This window comes from Leuciscus leuciscus (genome assembly GCF_965113295.1).
Source record: "Leuciscus leuciscus genome assembly, chromosome: 1".
In the NCBI taxonomy this organism is placed as follows: domain Eukaryota; kingdom Metazoa; phylum Chordata; class Actinopteri; order Cypriniformes; family Leuciscidae; genus Leuciscus; species Leuciscus leuciscus.
This window is the reverse complement of record NC_138725.1, coordinates 74014478-74036009: the sequence shown is the minus strand read 5'-3', so window position 1 is coordinate 74036009 and position 21532 is coordinate 74014478. Positions and strand designations below refer to the sequence as shown.

The window sequence follows — 21532 nt, the reverse complement described above, 5'->3', positions numbered from 1 at the left end:
TCAGTTTTAGTGAATCAGCCCGCGGTATTCAGGTCAGGTGACAAGGCTAAAGGTCACTTCAAAAAGATGCGCTAGCTGACAGGAGTTTCGTCAAAGCTGACAGAAAGTGATCGAGGATGGTTCATTTCGACGAACTTGATGAACCCGTGATATCTTCTTTGGGGTGTAAAAGGAAAACAAAAGCTGAAACTTTTTCACGGAACCTTGCTAAAGCAGCACGTTACAGTGGTGAGGGAAAAGCTCCCTGTATTGCGTCTAATCAAAACAACAAAGTTTGTCAGGTGTCCATGTCAGCTGAGTATTTTACCGTTACAAAGATTAAACGAGTGTTTTATTATATATCATAGCAATTACTTGGTTTTGTTTAACTCTGAAACATGAAATGTGGAGTTATCTGCTTTTGCCAAAAAACAACTGTTGGAGTTCCCTTTCGAATGGTCAGTCGTATTGCGCCTGATAGACGCTATGGGGAAACTCCTTTTCTCCAAATACTGAAGCGTTTTATAAAATCGCGCAGTGCTATTGCACAGCCATAACAGTGCAGTGATCTGCACACATGCTTATTGGCTGGTCAGTGGGAACTGCAGGAACCTATGGCGGAGCATCATGACTGCACAAGCCAATCAGGACACAGCCCGCCGATCCGAGCGCAGAGCCCGCCAGAACGGACGTGGCATCTGCCAACAAAAGCAGCTCATTTCAGCATAAGATTCAGATTTAATCTCCTTCAGCGACGAACACACTTCGTTGATTTCTCGAAGAAACCTTCTCGCCGACGAAACAGCTAGGCCAGGAGAGTCTCCTGCAATCAGCAGAACAGCGACCAGCGGACTTAATCAGCACACGCTCCAGCCAGCTGACTCAGCCCGCTGCAGCTGATTTCACTGCCTCTCCTGACTGGAAATGAAAATGATGTCTCTCCCCTGTGGCTATCAGGGACACCTATTGAGCATATCACTCTCTAAAGAGCATCTTTAGCCGGTGGTTGTTTTACAGCCCCTGGGCTGTGCCCACGCAAGCCGCATTCATCAAGGATGAACACTCTCATGGCGAAAGCGCAAGTCTCGCCTCGCTGCGCTCGCATTCTGCGGCTCAGCAGCGACCCAGGCCCGATGCAAAGCTGTAAGCCGCGCCTCCACCCGGCCAAACGTTAATTCTATGAACACCAACCCCCGCCCTAGTGCGGCGAGCTGGCGTCTGAACTAATTCAACCCCTAGCCACCCGGGCAGAGGCTTGGAAAGCCATCCCTGGTGTGTCAAAATGGGTTCTGGACATGGTGACACAAGGTTACTCGCTTCAATTCATTCAAAAACCACCCCGCTTTGCGGGCATAGCTGATACTTCAGTGAAGAGCAACGTGGGTCATGTCCTCCGCACCGAAGTACTGACCTTACTGGCGAAAAATGCTGTGGAAACAGCTCCTCTGCCCCATAGTGAGTCAGGCCAAATGAAAGCTTGGCTGACATCCGAGCGTGCTCAGACCATTCAGCGGCTTGCGACCTCTCAGAACCTTTCAAAGGATGCCAGGCCTCATGGCCTCAACATCAAAGTACTTCCGCTGGGTCTGCTGCATTGCGCCCCCTGCAGTACCGGCTGAAACCCCAGGTCCCTACCCAAGCGTGGCGCTCAGGTCGCCTTCACGTCAAGGTGGACCACGGCTGCATCAGAGCCCTGGCCCCTTGGAAAGACCTCAGCCTTTACAAATCTAGGGTAAGCTTGGGCATGGTCTCAAGGAGGATGGTGGTTACCACGGATGCCTCCAACACGGGTTTGGGAGCTCTGTGCCAGGGCAAGCCGACTTCCGGCTCTTTGTTGAGTCCGGAGTAATGGCTGCATAATATCAACTGCCTGGAAATAATGGCTGTTTTGCCTGCCCTCAAAACCTTCCTACCATACCTGATAGGTCACCACGTCTTAGTCTGATCGGACAACAGGACCACCCTCGTCCCAAACTACAGGTCCTCCACGTGTGGCCCCTCGACGGGAGCCTACGGATCTCCCAGCGAGAGTCCTAAACACCATTTGTGAGGCTAGAGGCCCGTCCACAAGATGCCTCTATGCCCTTAAGTGGTTTGTCTTCTCCAGCCAAGACCCTGCATTGTGTGGAGTACCGCTGGTACTTTCGTGTCTTCAAGAGCTATTGGATGTGGGTCGTACCCCATCCATGCTCAAAGTCTACATGGCGGCCATTGCAGCTTCCATGCCCCAGTGGCCAGCCAGTTGTTAGGGAAATGCGACATGATTGTTTGCTTTCAGAGGGGAGCGAGGACGCTCAACCCGCCACACCCCCCTACAGTACCCTCCTGTGACCTATCAATGGTCCTCAGAGCCCTCAAAGGGCCTCCATTCGAGCCGCTACAATCGGATGAATTCCAATACTCAATACTCGTTCCCTTATCTCAGGGAACCAAGGTTATGTTAGTAACCGAGTTGGTATCTGCTTTTGCTTTAAAAAATAAACATAAAAAAAACTTAATATATAAAAAACCATAGCCTACTTTCAATAAATTAAGGGTTTTGTAAGTTACCTGTATTTTTTTAGTTATTATTACTTAATCAAAACAACCCATTTGCAGTTTGATTGATATTACTTGTATCTCTATCTCTCTCACACACACACACACAAAACACACACTCCACTCAAGTGGTTATTTAGGTTATTCTAAATATATACTTGAAACTAGTAGCATAGAAAATGTTTTCAAAACATGCACATTGTGGAATGGTTTCCTTTGCTGCTCTATAAACCTAGTGAATACTAAGGAGACCATGGTTTCTGTGTGAACTGATTATTTTGTAGACATCTTTTGAAAATGAAACAATTGCGTGAGTTTGAGGAAGATAAAATTAATTAACGTTTTAAATTAATTTTTTTAAAAGGAAGTCAGAGTTGCGTTAATATATATACTTTTTTGTAAAAAAAAAAAAAAAAAAAAAGTAATTATGAGAAGTGCCCTTTATTTCACTTGAGCCCCTGCCCCTCAAAATGTCTGTGCACGTCCCTGCTGTAATGCTTGGCAGAGAGGCTGGCATTACCAGACCGATGATCTCTGCCCTCAGAGCGGGGACTTTACGCTTGCACTGGTAGGGAGAAATTAACGGCAGGTTCTTTTTTGCATGGGGCATGGAGCTTTAGGGAATAGTCACTGACATTTCCGTGTTTGACCTGAGTGAGGGATTGGTCTCTGGTATCTAAAGGTGATGATACACGGGGCAACTTTTTGAGCAATGTTTCCGGCAATGTTGCTTGGGCACTTTACCTTTGAGAATGGGCAACAAATTTCAATCTAAGGTTTCCCGATAGAAATTTGTTGCCTCAATGGGAAAATTCCCAAGCAACATCGCTCGGCAACGTTGCTCAAATAGTCAGCTTATGTCTGTTTAGTCTTCTTGTGCTTGTCATAGCCATAGGCAGTTATTTCCCCAGCATGGTGGAATAGGTGCTTACTCACCAAAGTGTCTTCAGACGCAGTGCGAGAATTTGAAAGGGAACGTCTCAGGTTACACATGTAACCATGGTTCCCTGAGAAGGGGAACGAGACACTGCATCTCGCCTCCATGCTTCGGGCATACCTGGTCACGTCTCCTTCAGATAAAGAAGTTGTTTACGTGTACTACAGGTGCCCTCTTGTACTCACAGTCGCACACATAGTCACATCACGGGCTGTCGCTGACTAATAACATTGTCAGGTTTGAATCACGTGCTTCAGATACCGGTCATGCTGGAGCCGTTCCCCAGAGTGTCTTCAGACGCAGTGTCTCATTCTCCTTCTCAGGGAACCATGGTTACATGCGTAATAATGTTCCTGAAACAATCTTTTTTAACTTAATTTTTAACAACTCAACATTCTTCACAACAACCTCCTCAGTATTAAATGAACACTACTCAATGTCTATATGGGAGAATAAGAACAGAAAAAGAGAAAAGATGAGCAGAAACACAACTACAACTGACTTCCAGACACAGCCTTAGATTAAATAAACTGCAAATAAACAGAACACATTATACATTGTGTCTTTGTTTGAACGCAATGTTTTCTTCCACTTGTAATTAGTTACAATGTCCCATGAATGTTTTTAAGATCAAAAGCTATTGAAAGAAATCAATAAAAGATGAAAATAATATGATACAATATCCATTAAGGATCCATCATCAGCAACATATGTCATCATTACCTTTATAAAGGAATTTATAAACTGTGAGCATCACAGTGGGATATAAACCTTAACATTCATGTTCTATACATACTGTACACTTATCAATAACATGCGACAATGCATGTTAAGATTATGTTGAATTTAATATTATGAAGCTGTAATCACATTGGATAATCTATACAATTAATATGTTGTATCTATACAGTGTCTATCTAATGGTTTGTTTCTCATCACACTGTTTAGATTGGCCATCTGCAATCTCACTGATCAGCACTGTGAAACAATGGCCTTGGCTCTACAATCAGCAAACTCTCCCCTGAGAGAGCTGGACCTGAGCGACAATGACTTACAGGATTCAGGAGTAAAGCTTCTCTCTGTTGGACTGAAGAATCCAAACTGTCAGCTCAACGTACTGAGGTATTTTAGGGTTATTTAACTCACAGTGAAAAGCTTGTGCAAAGGATGCAGGGAAACCAAAGAACATGCAGGGGTTTTTTTACGTACAGTGGGCAGCTTCACTTTTATCGGTTATCTGGATAAAAAAGGTACTTGATGTGGTCAAATGTAAAAGTGCTCTATTCTGCTTGGGTGATAATCCAGTCTATTTGATCAGATCACAATTGTATTCATTGGCGTTCTTATCATTAGGGGTCAAGCACCGAAGGTGTGTAGGCACCTATTGTATCCGTTGACATTCCTATTATTATTATTATTATTATTAGGGGCCAAGCATCGAAGGTGCATAGGCACCTATTGTATTTGTTGGCGTTCTTCTTCTTCTTCTTCTTTCATTTTCTTCTTTTTCTTCTTCTTCTTCTGCTCTTGAGCCTATGGCAGCCCATGGAACCATATGGTAAAAAGTTATGAAATTGACACACTCATAGAGTTCAGTCTGATCTGTCACCAAAGCAAATTTGGTTTCCAACTTAATCCCTCTAGCGCCACCAACTGTCCAAAGTTGCACTCATATTTATGCTAATAACTTTTGAACTGTAAGAGTTAGAAACAAAATATTTTTTTCCTTTGATTCCTTGGCTCGACGATTCGATTGCAGTCTATGATGTAATTTTCTGTCAGGAAAATGTTTAATTTTCCCCAATAACTACTTTTTCAAACTCGTCCTAGACGGTTGCTCCGATTTTCATGTAAAAAAAAAAGATATTTACATGCTTATAACATTGGGTGTGGTTGACATATTTTCACAGGAGCCATATCCTTAGATTCCTGAATCCTTTCCGAGTCCAACGATACCAAACATGCTAGGTTTTGCCTTATGGTTAGCGCAATGTTGTAAATTAGCACTTAAAAAAACTATTGCCAATATCTTTGAAACTGTTAGACCGATCGAGACGAAACCACCGTAGGAAATTCAAAAACATAGGTCGCTGGCTATATGCTAATACCCAAATGTCAAAATGTTGATAATAAGTGGCAAAAAATCCAATCAAAGTCAGGTGTGGGTAAATTTTTTTGTGTTTATGCGTATAAATGTCTATAACTCCAAAACAAAATGAGATATTTTCACCAAATTTGACACACATATGTATGGGCTCACTTTGAGGACATATAAAAAAACTGAGGGATTGTGCCGCTTGATGGCACTATAATAGAACAAAACAGGAAATTGCCATTAATTACAATGTAGTAATATTATATTAAATGCTACACTTTACGAATGCATTGGTGTACCATTATGAATCTTGTTATGTGTCTTCAGCACCACACCCTTAAAGTACTCAAAACTCATCTTGGTTTTCATTCAATACCTACTTTTTCAAACTCCTCCTAGATCATTTGTCCAATTTTCACCAAAATTGAATCATCTCCAGACCATGCCGACTAAAAGTTATGCATTTTGTGTTGATAGACGAAACCGTTTTCATATACCGCAGCAGCAAAGTTGAGGTGTGATGCCAAAATGACTATTCAGGCTTTATCTCTGCAATGCCTTGACATATTGACACCAATTTTTTTATGTCATTGTCGCATCACTCTGACCACAACACATACATTTTGTAATTGCGCCGCCTAATGGTCAAAAGTGATAAATTGTTAAAACATATTTTTAATTACTGTATATGTAATTTTTCCGCCATTTTGCCTAAAATCACTTTAAATGTCTTAAATTGCTCATTGTTGCATGCCTTATCATCTTCTTGCCCTTGACCCGCGATAATTGCTGCTTGCAGCTATATTTATTATTATTACTATGGTTTTCATTTTTTAATTGGTATTTTTTAAAGTATTTATAATTACGTATGTAATAAAAAAACAAAAAGATTTTAAGATTTTCAAGTTGATAAACTAATTAATAAGAAAAAAGTAGATCAAGAATCATTTTGAAATCAGATCGTGACTCCTAGTGTCATGATTTTTGTCTTGAGTTCCCCCTTGTCTTGTGTGGACTTTTATGTTATTTCCTGTTCTGTGCCTTGTTTTGTAGTCCTTTGTAGTTTTTCTTGTTGTCTAGCTCCTGATTGTTCCCAGGTGCGCCTTGTTTGCAATCTCCTCTTCTGTGTATATATACCTCAGTGTTTCTCATGTTCTTTGTCTGGTGTTGTCCTTAGTGGATGACGTAGTGTGTGAGTTGTTTACAGGTCTGTTTTACCCCTTGTTTGGATTTACTCTGGTTTTTGCCTGTCCCCTGTTGCTTGGATGTTTTTGTATTATTTTTTTAATAAACTACTATACTGCATTTGGAACCTCTTTCTTGTTTCTGAAACACTCCGCGTTACACCTAGAAATGGTTACTGCCTAAAGATTCTCACCCCAACTACATTTTTTCAACAGTCAGTTATAGGCATAATATAGACTATTCAAGAAGGGGGGCTCAAAGATGGCCATTTTATATATATATATATATATATATATATATATATATATATATATATATATATATATATATATATATATTCATTTTAAGTTATATTGTGCTTTGTTGGTATAATGTTTGCTTAAATGTTAAAAAAAATGTTCAGTGTAAAAAAAAAAAAATGTGTAATTTTTTAATTGATTTTTTCTTTGAAAATCAAGACAAAATAGTAAAAAAAAAAACACATTTTGACTAATTTATGGAATGGTGGAAAAAAATTGGTCGAAAGAATTTGAAAAAACGCGTTCCGTATTCGGCCAAGTGTTTTATAATAATCGGCTTCAGCCAAAAATGTTCATTTCAGTGCATATCTAATTTATTTAAATCATTTAGAAAGCCTTACAAAAATGTTTGTCACAGATTTGGCCCACAAGTTGCCAGTTGAGGAGCCCTGTTGGTTATTATATTGTATATCTTTTCATTACATTAACACTTGCTGTTGTTGTAGATTATCAGGCTGTTTGGTGACAGAGGAAGGTTGTGCTGCTCTGGCATCAGCTCTGAGTTCAAACCCTTCACATCTGAGAGAGCTGGATCTGAGTTACAATCACCCAGGAGATTTAGGACTGAAGCTGCTCTCTGATACACTCAAGCATCTGGACAAACTCAAGTATGTTGAGCAGTAACAATCATCATTTCTGCTGTGAACATGAGCAAGGTTGTGTTTCATTGTTTTTGTGTTTGCATGTTTAGTTCAGCAGCCATATCACCCTGTAGCCTAAGACTGGTTGCCCACTGCAGCTAAGCAGGGTTGAGCCTGGTCAGTACCTGGATGGGAGACCTCCTGGGAAAACCAGGTTGCTGCTGGAAGAGGTGTTATTGAGACCAGCAGGGGGTGCTCAACCTGGGGGTCCTAACGCCCCAGTATAGTGATGGGGACACTATACTGTCAAAGAGCACTGTCCTTCGGATGAGACGTTAAACCGAGGTCCTGACTCTCTGTGGTCATTAAAAAATCCCAGGATGTCCTTCGGAAAAAAAGAGTAGGGGTTTAACCCCGGCTTCCTGTGTATGTTTCCCATTGGCCCCTGTCCACCATGGCCTCCTAATAATCCCCATATATACTGATTGGCTTCATCACTCTGTCTCCTCTCCACCAATAAGCTGGTGTTTGGTGGGCGTTCTGGCGCAATATGGCTGCCTATTCATCATCCAGGTGGAGGCTGCACATGGGTGGTGTTTGAGGAGATTCCCCCATTTCTATGTAAAGCGCTTTGAGTACCCAGAAAAGCGCTATATAAATGTATGGAATTCTTCTTCTTCTTCTTCTTCTTATTATTATTATTATTATGACATTTCTTTGGTTCTCACAAAATGACTGCACAGAAATCCCAACATTGTTTAAAGAGTTGGTTCACCCTAAAATGAAGTGAAGTCATCATTTACTCACCCTGGTTTTGTTCTACTGCTGTTAGCCATTCTTTCTTTTTCGGACCACAAAAGGAGAATTTTATAAAATGTCCTGCTTGCGTTCATCCACAGAATGGCATTGAATAGCAACCAGCATCAAGCTTTTCAGAAAAGTATTAGAGAATGGTCCTATGCTTCACGTGTCGTATATTCCAAGTGTTCTGGGGGTATACGATGGGGTTTGGTAAAAATCTTTCAGTGTATTATTAAATTAAAATCTTGAACTTAACCGTTCGTGAAAAATTATTAGCACTGCAGTTCACATTGACTCGTCCAGAAAATGCACAAAAGTTGTAAGAATTCAAGAAAAAGAAAAATGCAACATAAAAAAAAAACACATGCACTTTCATTTCTTATGTCAATACAGGTTGCAGGGTAGTGTTAACAAAGAGTTTGTGAGCTACTCAATGTTTCAGTGATCACACATGATCTTCTCTGTGTGTGCGGGACTGTCTGTATATGTGTGCATGTGCTTGTGGAACTGCCTGCGGTCTGACTGGAAACACCAATACATTAAATGGATTTAACACATGGATTAACAAATGGATTGGATCCCTGGCTAAATGACACCACAAGGGCCCTCAGGCAACACTGTAGATAGGGTTGTGCCGATAGACGATAGTATCGTGTATCGACGATAGTCAGAGATATCGCTGCTGGCGATTTATCATATTATCAATACGATAATTGGCTCGTTTTCCTATTAATGTATTAAATCATTATTATTATTATGAAGCTAGTATTGTTATTAAATTAATTAGGAACTACAATTAATTTGCCTTGCCTAAATTCATAACAACATCACCACATAACCACACTTGAGACATCACTGACACTGTAGATGACACTGACACTGACACTGCATGAGGACTCCTCAAAGAAAATGTTTTTAAAACAGACAAAAAAACTACATCCCACAACAAAATTTAATTGCAAGGTGATCCATTCACAAATAGTCAAGAGTGCTTGTTTTAACAGACGCATCATTCTTATACAGAGCCAAGATGAAGACGGCATCGTTGTTCGTCAGTATTTTGTTCATGGCACATTAACAAAACATTTAATGACACTAATAACACTAAAAACAATACAGTTACAAAATATTAATGATAATAATAATATCAATAAAATTATATCAAGGCCTAGGCCTAATAAAAGTCTTTAGTTCACGAACGTAGCACAACTCTGCCATCTGTGAAAATCAAAAGCAACTTCAAACACTTGTTTAACAAGAAATATTCTTCTAATTTTTTCACTGTCAATAATGTAAGTCCACAAGAGAAATATTAAGCCAGTAAATTAAGACAGTTGCTATACCGTTATATCCACCGTCGTCTCTGAGAGAGCGCGCCGTTAATTCAGCGAAACCTCAGTCCGTTTCTGCTTTCACTTTCAGGGAATGAGCGCGTTTACATGCACGTTATTAACTTGATTATGCTGAATAATCTAACAATGCATGTGGTCATGTAAACGCCCGTTTTCCTTTATCAGAGTCAAGTCATAAGTTTAAGTATAACCGATCGACTTTTAGATATTTGCCTCTGATTTCTCCCGGCATTTAAAACACATTAACCCGCATTATTTGGGCTTATTGAAGTGCGGTGCGCATATGTGAAGTGCATACAGACAGAGAGAGCACTGGTAGGAGGACATATATCGCAGACTCCGACTCTTTCTTGACCCAAGAAATTATTAAAACGTGTTCCCATCTCGTGCAGATGTACAGTCAAAATGCTGCATCTGATTCTGTAACGGCATGAGAGGATAATGTGTGTCCGTAAATTTCCCGCTGACATGCTGAAATACTCAGAGTCAGATACAAGAATGATTAGGATCTTTTTTTTTACCTCACTATACCGGGAAATAACCTGATTTAGCCTATTAATAAACACTCCACCTTTGCTAGCAAAATAGAAAAAGATTCTCATATACTGTATAAAATGAAGTAGGCTAATAAAACAAGCAAATTGATGAGTAAATAAGCAAGTTAATAATCAAATAAGTAAGCCCCGCCCCCCTCACGATAATATCGTGTATCGCCGATCTAACAGGCTAACAATAGGACGATATGAAAATGGAGCATATCGCCCAACACTAACTTTAGACAAGCCGAACGAAGGTGGAAAAAGGACAAATTATTTACATCACTGGGTTTATTAAGGGACAGCCTAGCCGCATACCAGAAGTCTGTGAAGGTGGCGAAGATGCACTATCTTTCTTCGGTCATAACTAGCAGTTGCCATGAACCTAGGGTTTTATTTAATACCATTAACTTTAATACCATTAACATTAATTTTAACGTGTTTGTACCTGCTGCTCCTGTGCTTTCTGCTGTTTTTGAGGATTTTTTCGCTTACGCTGCTTTCTGAGGTAGTGCAACACATGAAACCCACCTACTGTCCATTAGACATTGTACCAGCCAGGATAGTCAAGTCAAGTCAAGTTTATTTGTATAGCGCTTTTCACAATACAGATTGTATCAAAGCAGCTTCACAGTATTAAATTAAAATAATACAACAAAGTTTGTTTCAAGAGGAATTTATTGATTGATAAAAATTAAATTAAATATCCCCAAAATATCCCCAACTGAGCAAACCAAAGGCAACAGTGGCAAGGAACCGAAAAACTCCATCAAGTGACCTAATGGTGTCCTAAAACTCCATCAGGTGACCTAATGGAGAAAAAAAAAAAACCTTGGGAGAACCCAGGCTCAGTCGGGGGTCAGTTCTCCTCTGGCATTTATGAGCTAGAGGCCGGATTGTAGTTTGAACTGTGGGATTATATGAATGCCTGGCCGAAGAGATGCGACTTTAATCTAGTTTAGTGAAGGAAGTGAAGGAAGGATAGTGAAGGAAGTTTTTAATAGCGCCATTGGGTCGAGTTTACTCACTTTAATTAATTCTTGTCTTAGTCTAGGTTGTGTCCCAGCTGCATTTAAACATGCTATGATCAGGCCCCTACTTAAGAAGCCAAATATTGACCCTTCAGTGTTATCTAATTTTAGACCAGTTTCTCATCTGCCTTTTCTGTCAAAGGTTTTGGAAAAAGTTATTTTTATACAGTTACAAGCCTTTATGCAGAAAAATTCTGTGCTTGAAAAATTTCAATCTGGTTTTAGATCACGTCACAGTATAGAGTCTGCACTGCTCAGAGTACATAATGATATTGCCTTGTCTGTGGATGCCGGGAATCCTGCTGTTTTAGTGCTTTTGGACCTCACAGCGGCGTTTGATACGGTGGACCATGCAGTCCTCCTCTCTCGCCTTGAGCATTGTGTAGGCATTCGAGGTTTGGCACTTCAATGGTTTAGCTCCTATTTAGCAAATAGGAGCTTCTCTGTTAAGTTCAAGTTCAAGTTCAAGTCTTTATTTTGCCAGAACGACCCACATTGCCCGGAATTCATTTTGGTGAATTGGCTCACACAAGACAATGCAACATAACATACAATAAAAACATGAAATCTAAACAGAGAACAGATACTCAGATTACTGCTCATAAATAATAATAGAACTGATCAGACAAGTGCTAATGCATTTAGTGACCCTGAGAAGAAGGGCATAGCTGTGTCTGTACAAGTAAAGTAGATAGAGATTGTTGTTGTGAGTTGAGAGCCCTCACAGCCTGCGGATAAGTGCTATTAGAAAAATGGATGGTTCTGGATCTTATGCTTCCTAACCTTCTGCCTGATGGTAGAGGGATGAAAAGGAAATTAGCAGGGTGCGATGAATCTTTGAGTATTTTCAGACCAGTTTTGAGTAGACGGGTGTTATAAATGTCACAGATCTTAGGGAGGTCCAACCCAATTATTCTTCACGCAGTGCTAACTACCCTGGTCAGTGCAGACTTATTATCTGCCGAGCAGCTACCCCACCATACAGTGATGGAAAAGGTGAGAATGCTCTCTGTCACAGCCCTGTAGAAGTGGAGCATTCCAGCTTTTGACACTTTAAATTTCCTAAGTTGTCTCAAAAAGAAAAGTCGCTGATGAGCTTTTTTAACAATCTGGCTGACATTGAGGTTCCATTTGAGACTGGAGGATATGATGGTCCCAAGGAACCTGAAACTTTCCACCCACTCTACTGTTTTGTCCTTGATGGCCAGGGGCTGGAGCGACTTAATATTTTTGCTCCTAAAATCAACAACCATCTCCTTTGTTTTGGAGATGTTAAGGAACAAGTTATTAATTGTGCACCACTCAGCCAGCAAGGACACTTCTGTTCTGTAGGCCGATTCATCATCGTTAGTGATGAGGCCTACCACAGTGGTATCGTCTGCAAATTGAAAAATCTTGACTGAGTCATTGTGAGAAAAACAGTCATTTGTATAAAATGAGTATAAAAGGGGAGACAGAACACACCCCTGGGGGCCGCCAATGCTGGTGGACATTGATTTTGACAAAAGGTTATTAATCCTAACCACTTGAGATCTATCAGTTAAAAAGTCAAGGGTCCACTTACATATGGACTCCTTAACCCCCAACCCCAGGAGTTTGTCACACAATCTCTTTGGTATAATATTATTAAAAGCAGAACTAAAATCAATAAACAAAACCCGTGCATATGTAGCTGTCCCCTCCAAATGTTGAAGAATGTTATGGGTGCAAAGAGAAACTGCATCTTCAATAGACCTGTTCTCCCTATATGCAAATTGATGAGGATCAAGTGACGTAGCTGGGAGATGATTAGCCACCAATCGCTCAAAAACTTTCATGATAACAGAGGTTAGGGCCGCTGGTCTGTAGTCATTCAAACAACTCACATTCGACTTCTTGGGCACAGGTATGATTACAGCTGATTTAAAACATGCTGGAACATAATCTAAGGGACCAATAAAAAATATCAGTGAAGACATACGACAGCTCATTGGCACACCATTTAAAAGTGGCAGCAGAGACCTGGTCTGAGCCTGATGCCTTCCTACAATTTTGTTTCCTCAACAGAAATCTGACCTCTTTTTCTTCTATCAGAAAAGGTGGTTCGAGAGGAGCTATGTCATTGAGGAAATTAGAGCCATCTAGAGCTTATGATTGGTGAATGCTCCTCGTCAGCTGTTCCTCTTTCTTGTGGGTTATCCCAGGGTTCAATTCTTGGCCCAATCTTGTTTTCTTTATATATGTTACCGTTAGGAAGTATTATAGGAAAACACAACCTGTCCTTTCACTGTTATGCTGATGATTTGCAGATTTATTTGCCTTTAAAACCGAATGATAGTGTCGCACTAGACTCCCTACTTAGTTGTATTAATGATATTAAGTTGTGGTTGTCACAAAATGTTCTTAATTTAAACAAAGCAAAAACTGAGTGTATCATCTTCGGTAACCCAAACGGTTACGATTACCCGGAAATTTGGGGGTTACTTTTGATTGAAACATGAAATTTGACAAGCAAATCAGCAATGTTGTCGAAATGAGTTTTTTCCAGCTTCGTCTTCTAGCTAAAGTAAAGCCTTTTCACTCCCGTCCTCTACACTTTACATTGGCTTCCAGTGCAGTTTAGAATAGATTTTAAGATTTTGTTGTTTGTTTTTAAGGCCCTAAATGGCCTGGCCCCAGAGTACTTAACTGAGATTTTAACCTTGCGTGAGCACAGCTGGTCGTTACGGTCTTCAAACCAACTGGTTTTAAAAGTCCCAAGGTCGAAGTATAAGCAAAAGGGTGATCAGGCGTTTGCAGTTGTTGCCCCGAGACTCTGGAACAAGTTACCCCCTGATATTCGTACAATTGCAGATGATACTCTTTTTAGGTCAAAACTCAAAACCCACCTGTTTAGAATGGCCTATACATGTGAGGGCCAAATGTCCTCACTTACTGTATATAGTGAAATATTGTGAAGACTGACCAGTGAGGACATTTTACTGGTCCTCACTAGTTGAAAAAAAAAAAACATAAAATAAATAAAATCTGCCAAAACATTTTTCTTGTGTTTTGTTTCTATGTTTGGTTGGTTTAGGAGTGGGGCTTGAGTTGGCCTAGGCCATAGGAAGAAGCATTAACCTGATATAAAATAAATGGTCCTCACTAATATAATGTGCACATACGCAATGTCCTCACTAATATAATGAAACAAACTGTGTGTGTGTGTGTGTGTGTGTGTGTGTGTGTGTGTGTGTGTGTTTTCCAGTGTGGATCACGGAGGAGAGTTCATGACTTCAGCAGGACTACACAAATGTAAGTCCACAAACACACAGTTTTAGTGTTTGGTGTTTTGTCGTCATATTGGCTTGAGAAAGCCAGCATACTGAAAAGCTATTAAACTTATTGTTACTAGTGGTGCTTGTGAAGCTAAGCATCATTATTGTCCTCTTGCCTTTGATATTCGCACAGTGGACGAAAAAACAGGCTAAAAATCCCATAGACTTACATTAATGGAATGTTAATGAATTAAAATCTCAACAGTTAAATTTTCTAACACACACACACTCACACACACACACTCAAATACACACACAGTCACACACACACACACACACATATGGCGTTATTTTAATTCCAAATGTCGAAAGCGCATTGTTGTAGCGCGAGAGCACTTCCATGTAATACGCGAGCACGAATCTCTCTGCTCACACACGGATTTCCGTTGCTCTCGCTCAAACTGGACGCGCGCTCTCCAACATACAGAGCTCTCTTACCTCTCGCTCAGATATTGTGTTTGAGCGCTCAAACTGTGTCCTGTGCACTCACAAATCTCCCTGTGTTCTTGCACTAGAAATAAATTCTCTTCGCTTCTGAATTAAACGTTGTCAAAAGTTGTCAACCAATCAGAATAGACTTCCGACTGACCAATGAAAATGCTACATGGAATCTTATTGGCTGAGAGTGAACTGTATGAAGGTAAAAGAGTAGCAAAACTCGAGAGCATGTAGATGTGAATTTGAGAACTTGTAGAATTCAGCAATGAAAGACAGCAAAAAACATTCATACTTTTACGCTAAAATTTACACTCACAGCTCCTATGTGAAAACCTGTGATATAAAAATCTGCAGTTGAATGTTGAGATTTGCACTCGCTGACAATAGTCACAAACCTGTATTCTGAATTTGAAGTTGCAGGCAAGTCACAAATGTGTAAAATGCCATTCATAAAAATACAATGACAGACACAAACACCATACTAGTGTATAGAAAAGCAGATGAGCCCAGAATACGACAAAAGAAAGCAAATGTGTGTTCAGGGTATCACTTAATTAAGGTTGTGAGAGATAGTTTATTGAAATAGTTCTCCCTCTGTGTTTATGACAATCTGTGAGTACAGATTTAGTTTTTGCAAATCACCAAACCTGCTGCCTGTGTTTTATTAATAATGTATAACAAATTTTGTGTTTTTATTTATAACTGTTGGTCCATTAAGCCTTAAGCGTTTTCTTTGTTTTCTATGGGAGGAAAACACTTAATGTATAATTAAACGCGTTGCGTTTATATTCTGTGCTCATTTACTTTTCTGTACGCTTTATTACTGAGTTTGGTCTTTTAATAACCACTATCTTAATGCATTAAGCCACATTAAGCATTTTCTACTGGTTTTCTATGGGAGGAAAACGGTTAACATGTAATTAAACATGTTGTGTTCATATTCTGGGCTCATCTGCTTTTCTGTACATAGTATGCTTTATTAGTATGGTGTTTACTGAGTTTGGTAATATCATTTTTTTCTTTTAATATCACTGTATAATTCATTACGCCACGCTAGTGTTGCAGAATGTCCCAGAGGCCGTGGGTTTCGTGACATCATCGCATACAAAAGAAGTCCCATTTCATTGTCTAGGCGTCAACCAATAAAACGACTCCTTTGCGCCCTAGTCCTGCCACGCCTTTCTCTCTTGCCGCCACTGAGTTTAAGGGCACAAGTTAGTTTTGCATCTAATTTATCGTGAAAATAGTTGCAAAAGTCAAGGCACGATGATTTGAAATTGCAGTGACAGATTTGAGAAGTTGCAAGTGCCTTAAGGCCAATTTATACTTCTGCGTCGGGTGCGCGTAGAAGGTACGGCGTAGCATACGCATTGACGTGTACCATACGTCGTACCCTTCGCCGTACCCTGACGCGCACCTCCTCAAAAATGTAACTACGCGTCGCGGCGACGCGGACCGCAAGCTCTGTGATTGGTCGTAATGTAGTCTCTCATTCACCGCTATAGAAGTTTAACCAACTATGACGCCTTCCACTTCTGAGAAACCCAGAAATGTGAACAGGGTCAATAAGATGTGTCACATCACGTGATTTGCCAAAAACTGTGATAGGCAATTTGGTAGTCCTATTTGTATTTTATGCCTATGGTCCTAGGGATAGTTCACCCAAAAATTAAAATTACCCCATGATTTACTCACCCTCAAGTCAATGACTTTCTTCTTTCAGACGAATACAATCAGAGTTATATTAAAAAATGTCCTGGCTCTTCCAAGCTTTATAATGGCAGTGAATGGCTGTTTATTTTTTGAAGTCCATAAAAGTGCATCTATCCATCATAAAAGTGCATCTATCCATCATAAAAGTGCTCCACAGGCTCTGCGGGGATTAATAAGGCCTTCCGAAGTGAAGCGATGCGTTCGTGTAAGAAAAATATCCATATTTAAAACTTTATTGACTAAAATAACTAGCTTCCGGCAGATGGCCGTACGCAAGTTGACTTACGGAACAAGAGTAACACTTGACGATGTATGATGTAGATGTAGGAGTAGCGTAAGCTTTGAAGGTTCAAACAAACAGGGCTGGGCAACAAACTCAAGCTCCTCCCACATTTCTCTTTAACAATTGTTGTTTTAGGCTTGTAATTCGTGACTGGTGTTTTGTTTTGCTCTATCCTCTGCCCTTCCGCGTTCGTCATTACGTCGTGCGTCAGGTCAAGTGTTACTCTTTCGCCATAAATCGATGCATACGGCCGTCTGCCGGAAGCTAGTTATTTTAGTCGATAAAGTTTTAAATATGGATATTTTTCTTACACGAACGCATCGCTTCACTTCAGAAGGCCTTTATTAACCCCCAGAGAGCCGTGTGGAGCACTTTAATTATGACTAGATGCACTTGTATGATGGATACATGTGCTTTTATGGACTTCAAAACTTAAAGAGCCATTCACTTCCATTATAAAGCTTGGAAGAGCCAGGACATTTTTTAATATATAACTCTAATTGTATTCATCTGAAAGGAGAATGTCATATTCACCTAGGATGACTTCAGGGTGAGTAAATCATGGGCTAATTTTCATTTTTGGGTGAACTAAACCTTTAATCCTGGTGATGAAAGTTAATATATGCGAAATAAAATGATATATTTAAAAAAGTATTTTACATACAAATTAGTCTCTTGAAGTATGTAATTACAAATTAAATTTCATTTATTTTTGTTAAGGAAAATACAAATTACAAAATACTCAAAAGTAATTAAATACGTATTTCAAATTCATGTAATTAAAATACTGCCCATCTCTACTCAAAGTTAAGTTCTTTTTCGTTCTTCATTTAGGAGTAAAATGAAGTTCGAAATAAATGAGTAGTGATATACTGTTATCAAACATCTGACTCCGCCCACACTGCTGAGAGCGACGTTTAGATGAATATGTAAATATGTGCTGCACGCTTTCCACTCACTAACAAAAATGAGAAAACTGCAAGAATGTTTTATAGAAAGCATAAGAAAATAGGGATGTAACGATTCACTCAACTCACGATTCATGATACTGGTTTCATGATACGATTATCTCACGATTATCTTATTTTTTTTAACAAAATGTGATTTAAGACAAATTCTAAATAAAAAAAAAGAGTACTTTTATTTCTCAGACAAAATATTGCACATTTCTTTGTAAAATTTAAATACATGTTTACATTTTAAAACAAATCCCAAAAAAGACCCTCTAAGGAGATCTTTCAATGCTGTTTTGTTGGAGGACACTGGCACCTTCTTCACCCTCATCCTGCACAGAGGAATAGCAGAAGTAAAACGACTAAGTAAAACAGTACAACAGTGACAGGGGTTTCAAATTGTTATAAAGGCATTATTATTTTATTTCTTATAATTTGTATCATTAGACTTGCAAGAGTTAGAAAAACAGAACACATTTAGAAAAATATGCTGTATTAATCAAATTATTTATAAAAAAAAAAAATCCATGTACACAATTAGAAAAAGAGATAGTAAATAAATATAGCACCTGGTTATGCAATAGCACAGCTTTCTCCTTCAGTCTCTGGAATACTTCCTCACGCTGGTCTTTCTCTTGATGAGGCAGAGTCTGGAATGCATTTACTATGATAGAAAACAAAAAGCCTCATATATTTTGCCATGAAAACACAGATGCACCTTGTTATCTCTGCCACGAGTGGGGCTGTAAATCTGCCGGTCAGTGTGGTTTGGCCTATTAATATCTAATTAATATCTATACATGCAGACAGTGGTGACTGGAGCTTCTCATTGTGGTGATCATTATTCAAGAGTCAAAATTATTAGTCAAAGTCAAAATGCCGCCACACTTCCAATTTGAATAAGTCAATGTCAACATCTAGGCGCTTGCCATGTTTGCTACTGTTTGATGGTGCGTGCACACTGGTGCGGTGCAGAGTGAGCTTTTTCAATTCATTCAAGGAAGTTGAGCTTCATGGTCACATTCTCACAAACTCAACTTCCATTGGAATGAACTGAAAATGCTTGTTCTGCTCCGTGCCAGTGTGCCCGCACCATCCGTAACGCTAGCTACAACTTGCTTGCTGCTAGCGTGCCTGTAAAGCAAGGTCACAGTTTACAGTAAACACCCCAGCTGTTTAAAATGTGTATCGCGATTCGTTAAACCACTTGAATCGTGACATGTTTTTATCGATTTTCAACCGGATCCAAATGAATTGTTACATCCCTATACGAAATGCATCTGATCAGAACAACATGGGTATGTTGGCACAAGCTCTGCAAATTAGCACTCAAGTAAAGTCACGTTTAAATATGCCATTTTATTCAATTGATTGCTTAAAAAGCAGTGTCAGTGCCTCAAATTATCAGAAGCACAACTTCATTTTCTACTATAAAGCGGCTCTCCAGTGTGTTCATGTCTTCACCTGTGGAGATCTTTCCTCGACTCAACAGATGAAATGAGTCAGAGAAGAGTTCAGTGTGAAAGAAGGCGGAGCCTCAGCGCACGCCTCATATTACGTTATTGTCACGGACCAATGGAAGTACGAAGGTGTTTTGCAGCTGGCGAGAGTTCTCTTTGGCAAGCCGTTTTGAACTCCCAAAACAAAGACAAAATGAACTTTGTTTTGGCCTGATTTTGTTAGAAATGACTTCACATCAGTTCGTTCTTCGATTTCGTTTGAAGTATATCGGGGCATTTAGGAACCTTTTTTTTTAAGGTAATTTTCTTTTTCTTTTAAATTGTACTCAAAATTCTGTAAAATTATAATATCTGTAAATTAACAACTGCTGTTATTTGAAGTATTATGACATTAATCACACATTACAATAATTCAAATTTTTTATACAGAAAAATTACTGTATTTGTATTCTCTTTTTTTGTGTGTTTTCTTAAATTACATACTTGCATACTATAAATTACAATCTTTAATTAAACAGTAACAAAAGTTAAATAATAAAACGGTCAAATGACTGGCTGCCAAAAAACACGTAAAATTTAAATAAAATATCCTAATTGTCACGGAGCGCTCCGTGCTGCCTCCCTCTGGAATCATCAGATCACTATCTCCCGAATTCTAGAAACTGCACTTCCCATCATTCCAGTCACCTTATCATCTGTCATTACCATCACCTGGACATCTTCAGCTCACCTATATCTGGACTGTTCTTCCCATTGTTTAGTTGCGAAGTCTTGTTTTGCCAGTGTTATTCCTGCAGACAGTTCCGAGCATTATTTCTAAGATTCCTGTTTCCCTGGTTTGGACCTTAGCCTGTTTTCCTGGACATTCACGAACGTTTCTCTGCCTGCCCTGTCATCTGCTCACTTCTGACTACGAGTTTGGATTGCCCTTCGGTTTGTTTGCTTGTGTTCCATGTCAGCTCTATAGTGTCTTCTGGTGTGTTTCAATTAAAGCTTTGCACATGGATCCAACTGCCTCAGCCTCTCGTTCACAACAGCCTTCGGTCCCTGAGACCCGAGCACAACACTAATTAACATAAACCATATTTTACAGGTATTTTCTTATCAAATACCTTCCTTGTAAAAAAAACAAAAAAAACATGATTTGAGGTCAAATAAAGATGCATAAAATGTTCCACTAATAATTTTAATAAATGTTTTGTTTTTTTAAGTAAATTTTTTTTTAATGTTTACAATGCCCAGGAAAAAGGTAGGGAACCACTGGTCTACATGATCCTGTCAAAACATTTTCTGCATTTTCATTAGTATTGTACGGAGCCCCCCTGGTCCCACTTTGTCAAAAAAAAATATTATAACTATCTCGTGGCCTCAAGATAGTAACTCGTGGCCTCAATATACTATCTTGTGGCCTCAAGATAGTAACTCGTGGCCTCAAGATAGTAACTCGTGGCCTCAAGATACTATCTCGTGGCCTCAAGATACTATCTCGTGGCCTCAAGATAGTAACTCGTGGCCTCAAGATACTATCTTGTGGCCTCAAGATACTATCTCGTGGCCTCAAGATACTACCTCCTATCTCGTGGCCTCAAGATAGTATCTCGGGGCCTCAAGATAGTATCTCATGGCCTCAAGATAGTATCTCGTGTCCTCAAGATAGTAACTCATGGCCTCAAGATACTATCTTGAGGCCACGAGATAGTTATAATTAATTTTTTTGACAAAGTGGGACCAGGGGGGCTCCGTAGTATTGGCATGTGAAATTAACAACTAATATTAAACAGTTTAATCAGAGATTAGACTCTGGTATCAGTGAATCAGGACACTAAATGACAACTACACCATCACTAAAAAGTGATCAACATCATCTGATTTGCCATAACAATCTTGATCAGAAACACATACTTAAAGCAGTCAGAGAAAATCTAATGTTAAAGTCAAGGGTGAAGAGCCCAGCTAAAGCAAACACTGAACACAACTTTACTATTTTCAATAAAACATCAACATCTAAACTGTTAATTCTCAAATAGGTCTTTTGATTATTAAATACAATCGTTG

The 21532-nt window shown here is 39.5% G+C and overlaps 1 protein-coding gene across 1 annotated transcript in view; it reads left to right on the top strand.

The window, feature by feature from the left end:
* LOC309499923 (uncharacterized protein) overlaps nucleotides 1-21532 on the top strand; it is a 389370-nt gene that overhangs the window by 154405 nt on the left and 213433 nt on the right. Inside the window, exon 13 of the mRNA XM_082171466.1 lies at nucleotides 4403-4576. Coding sequence (XP_082027592.1) covers nucleotides 4403-4576 — 174 coding nt within the window. The remainder of the gene's footprint in view (nucleotides 1-4402; nucleotides 4577-21532) is intronic.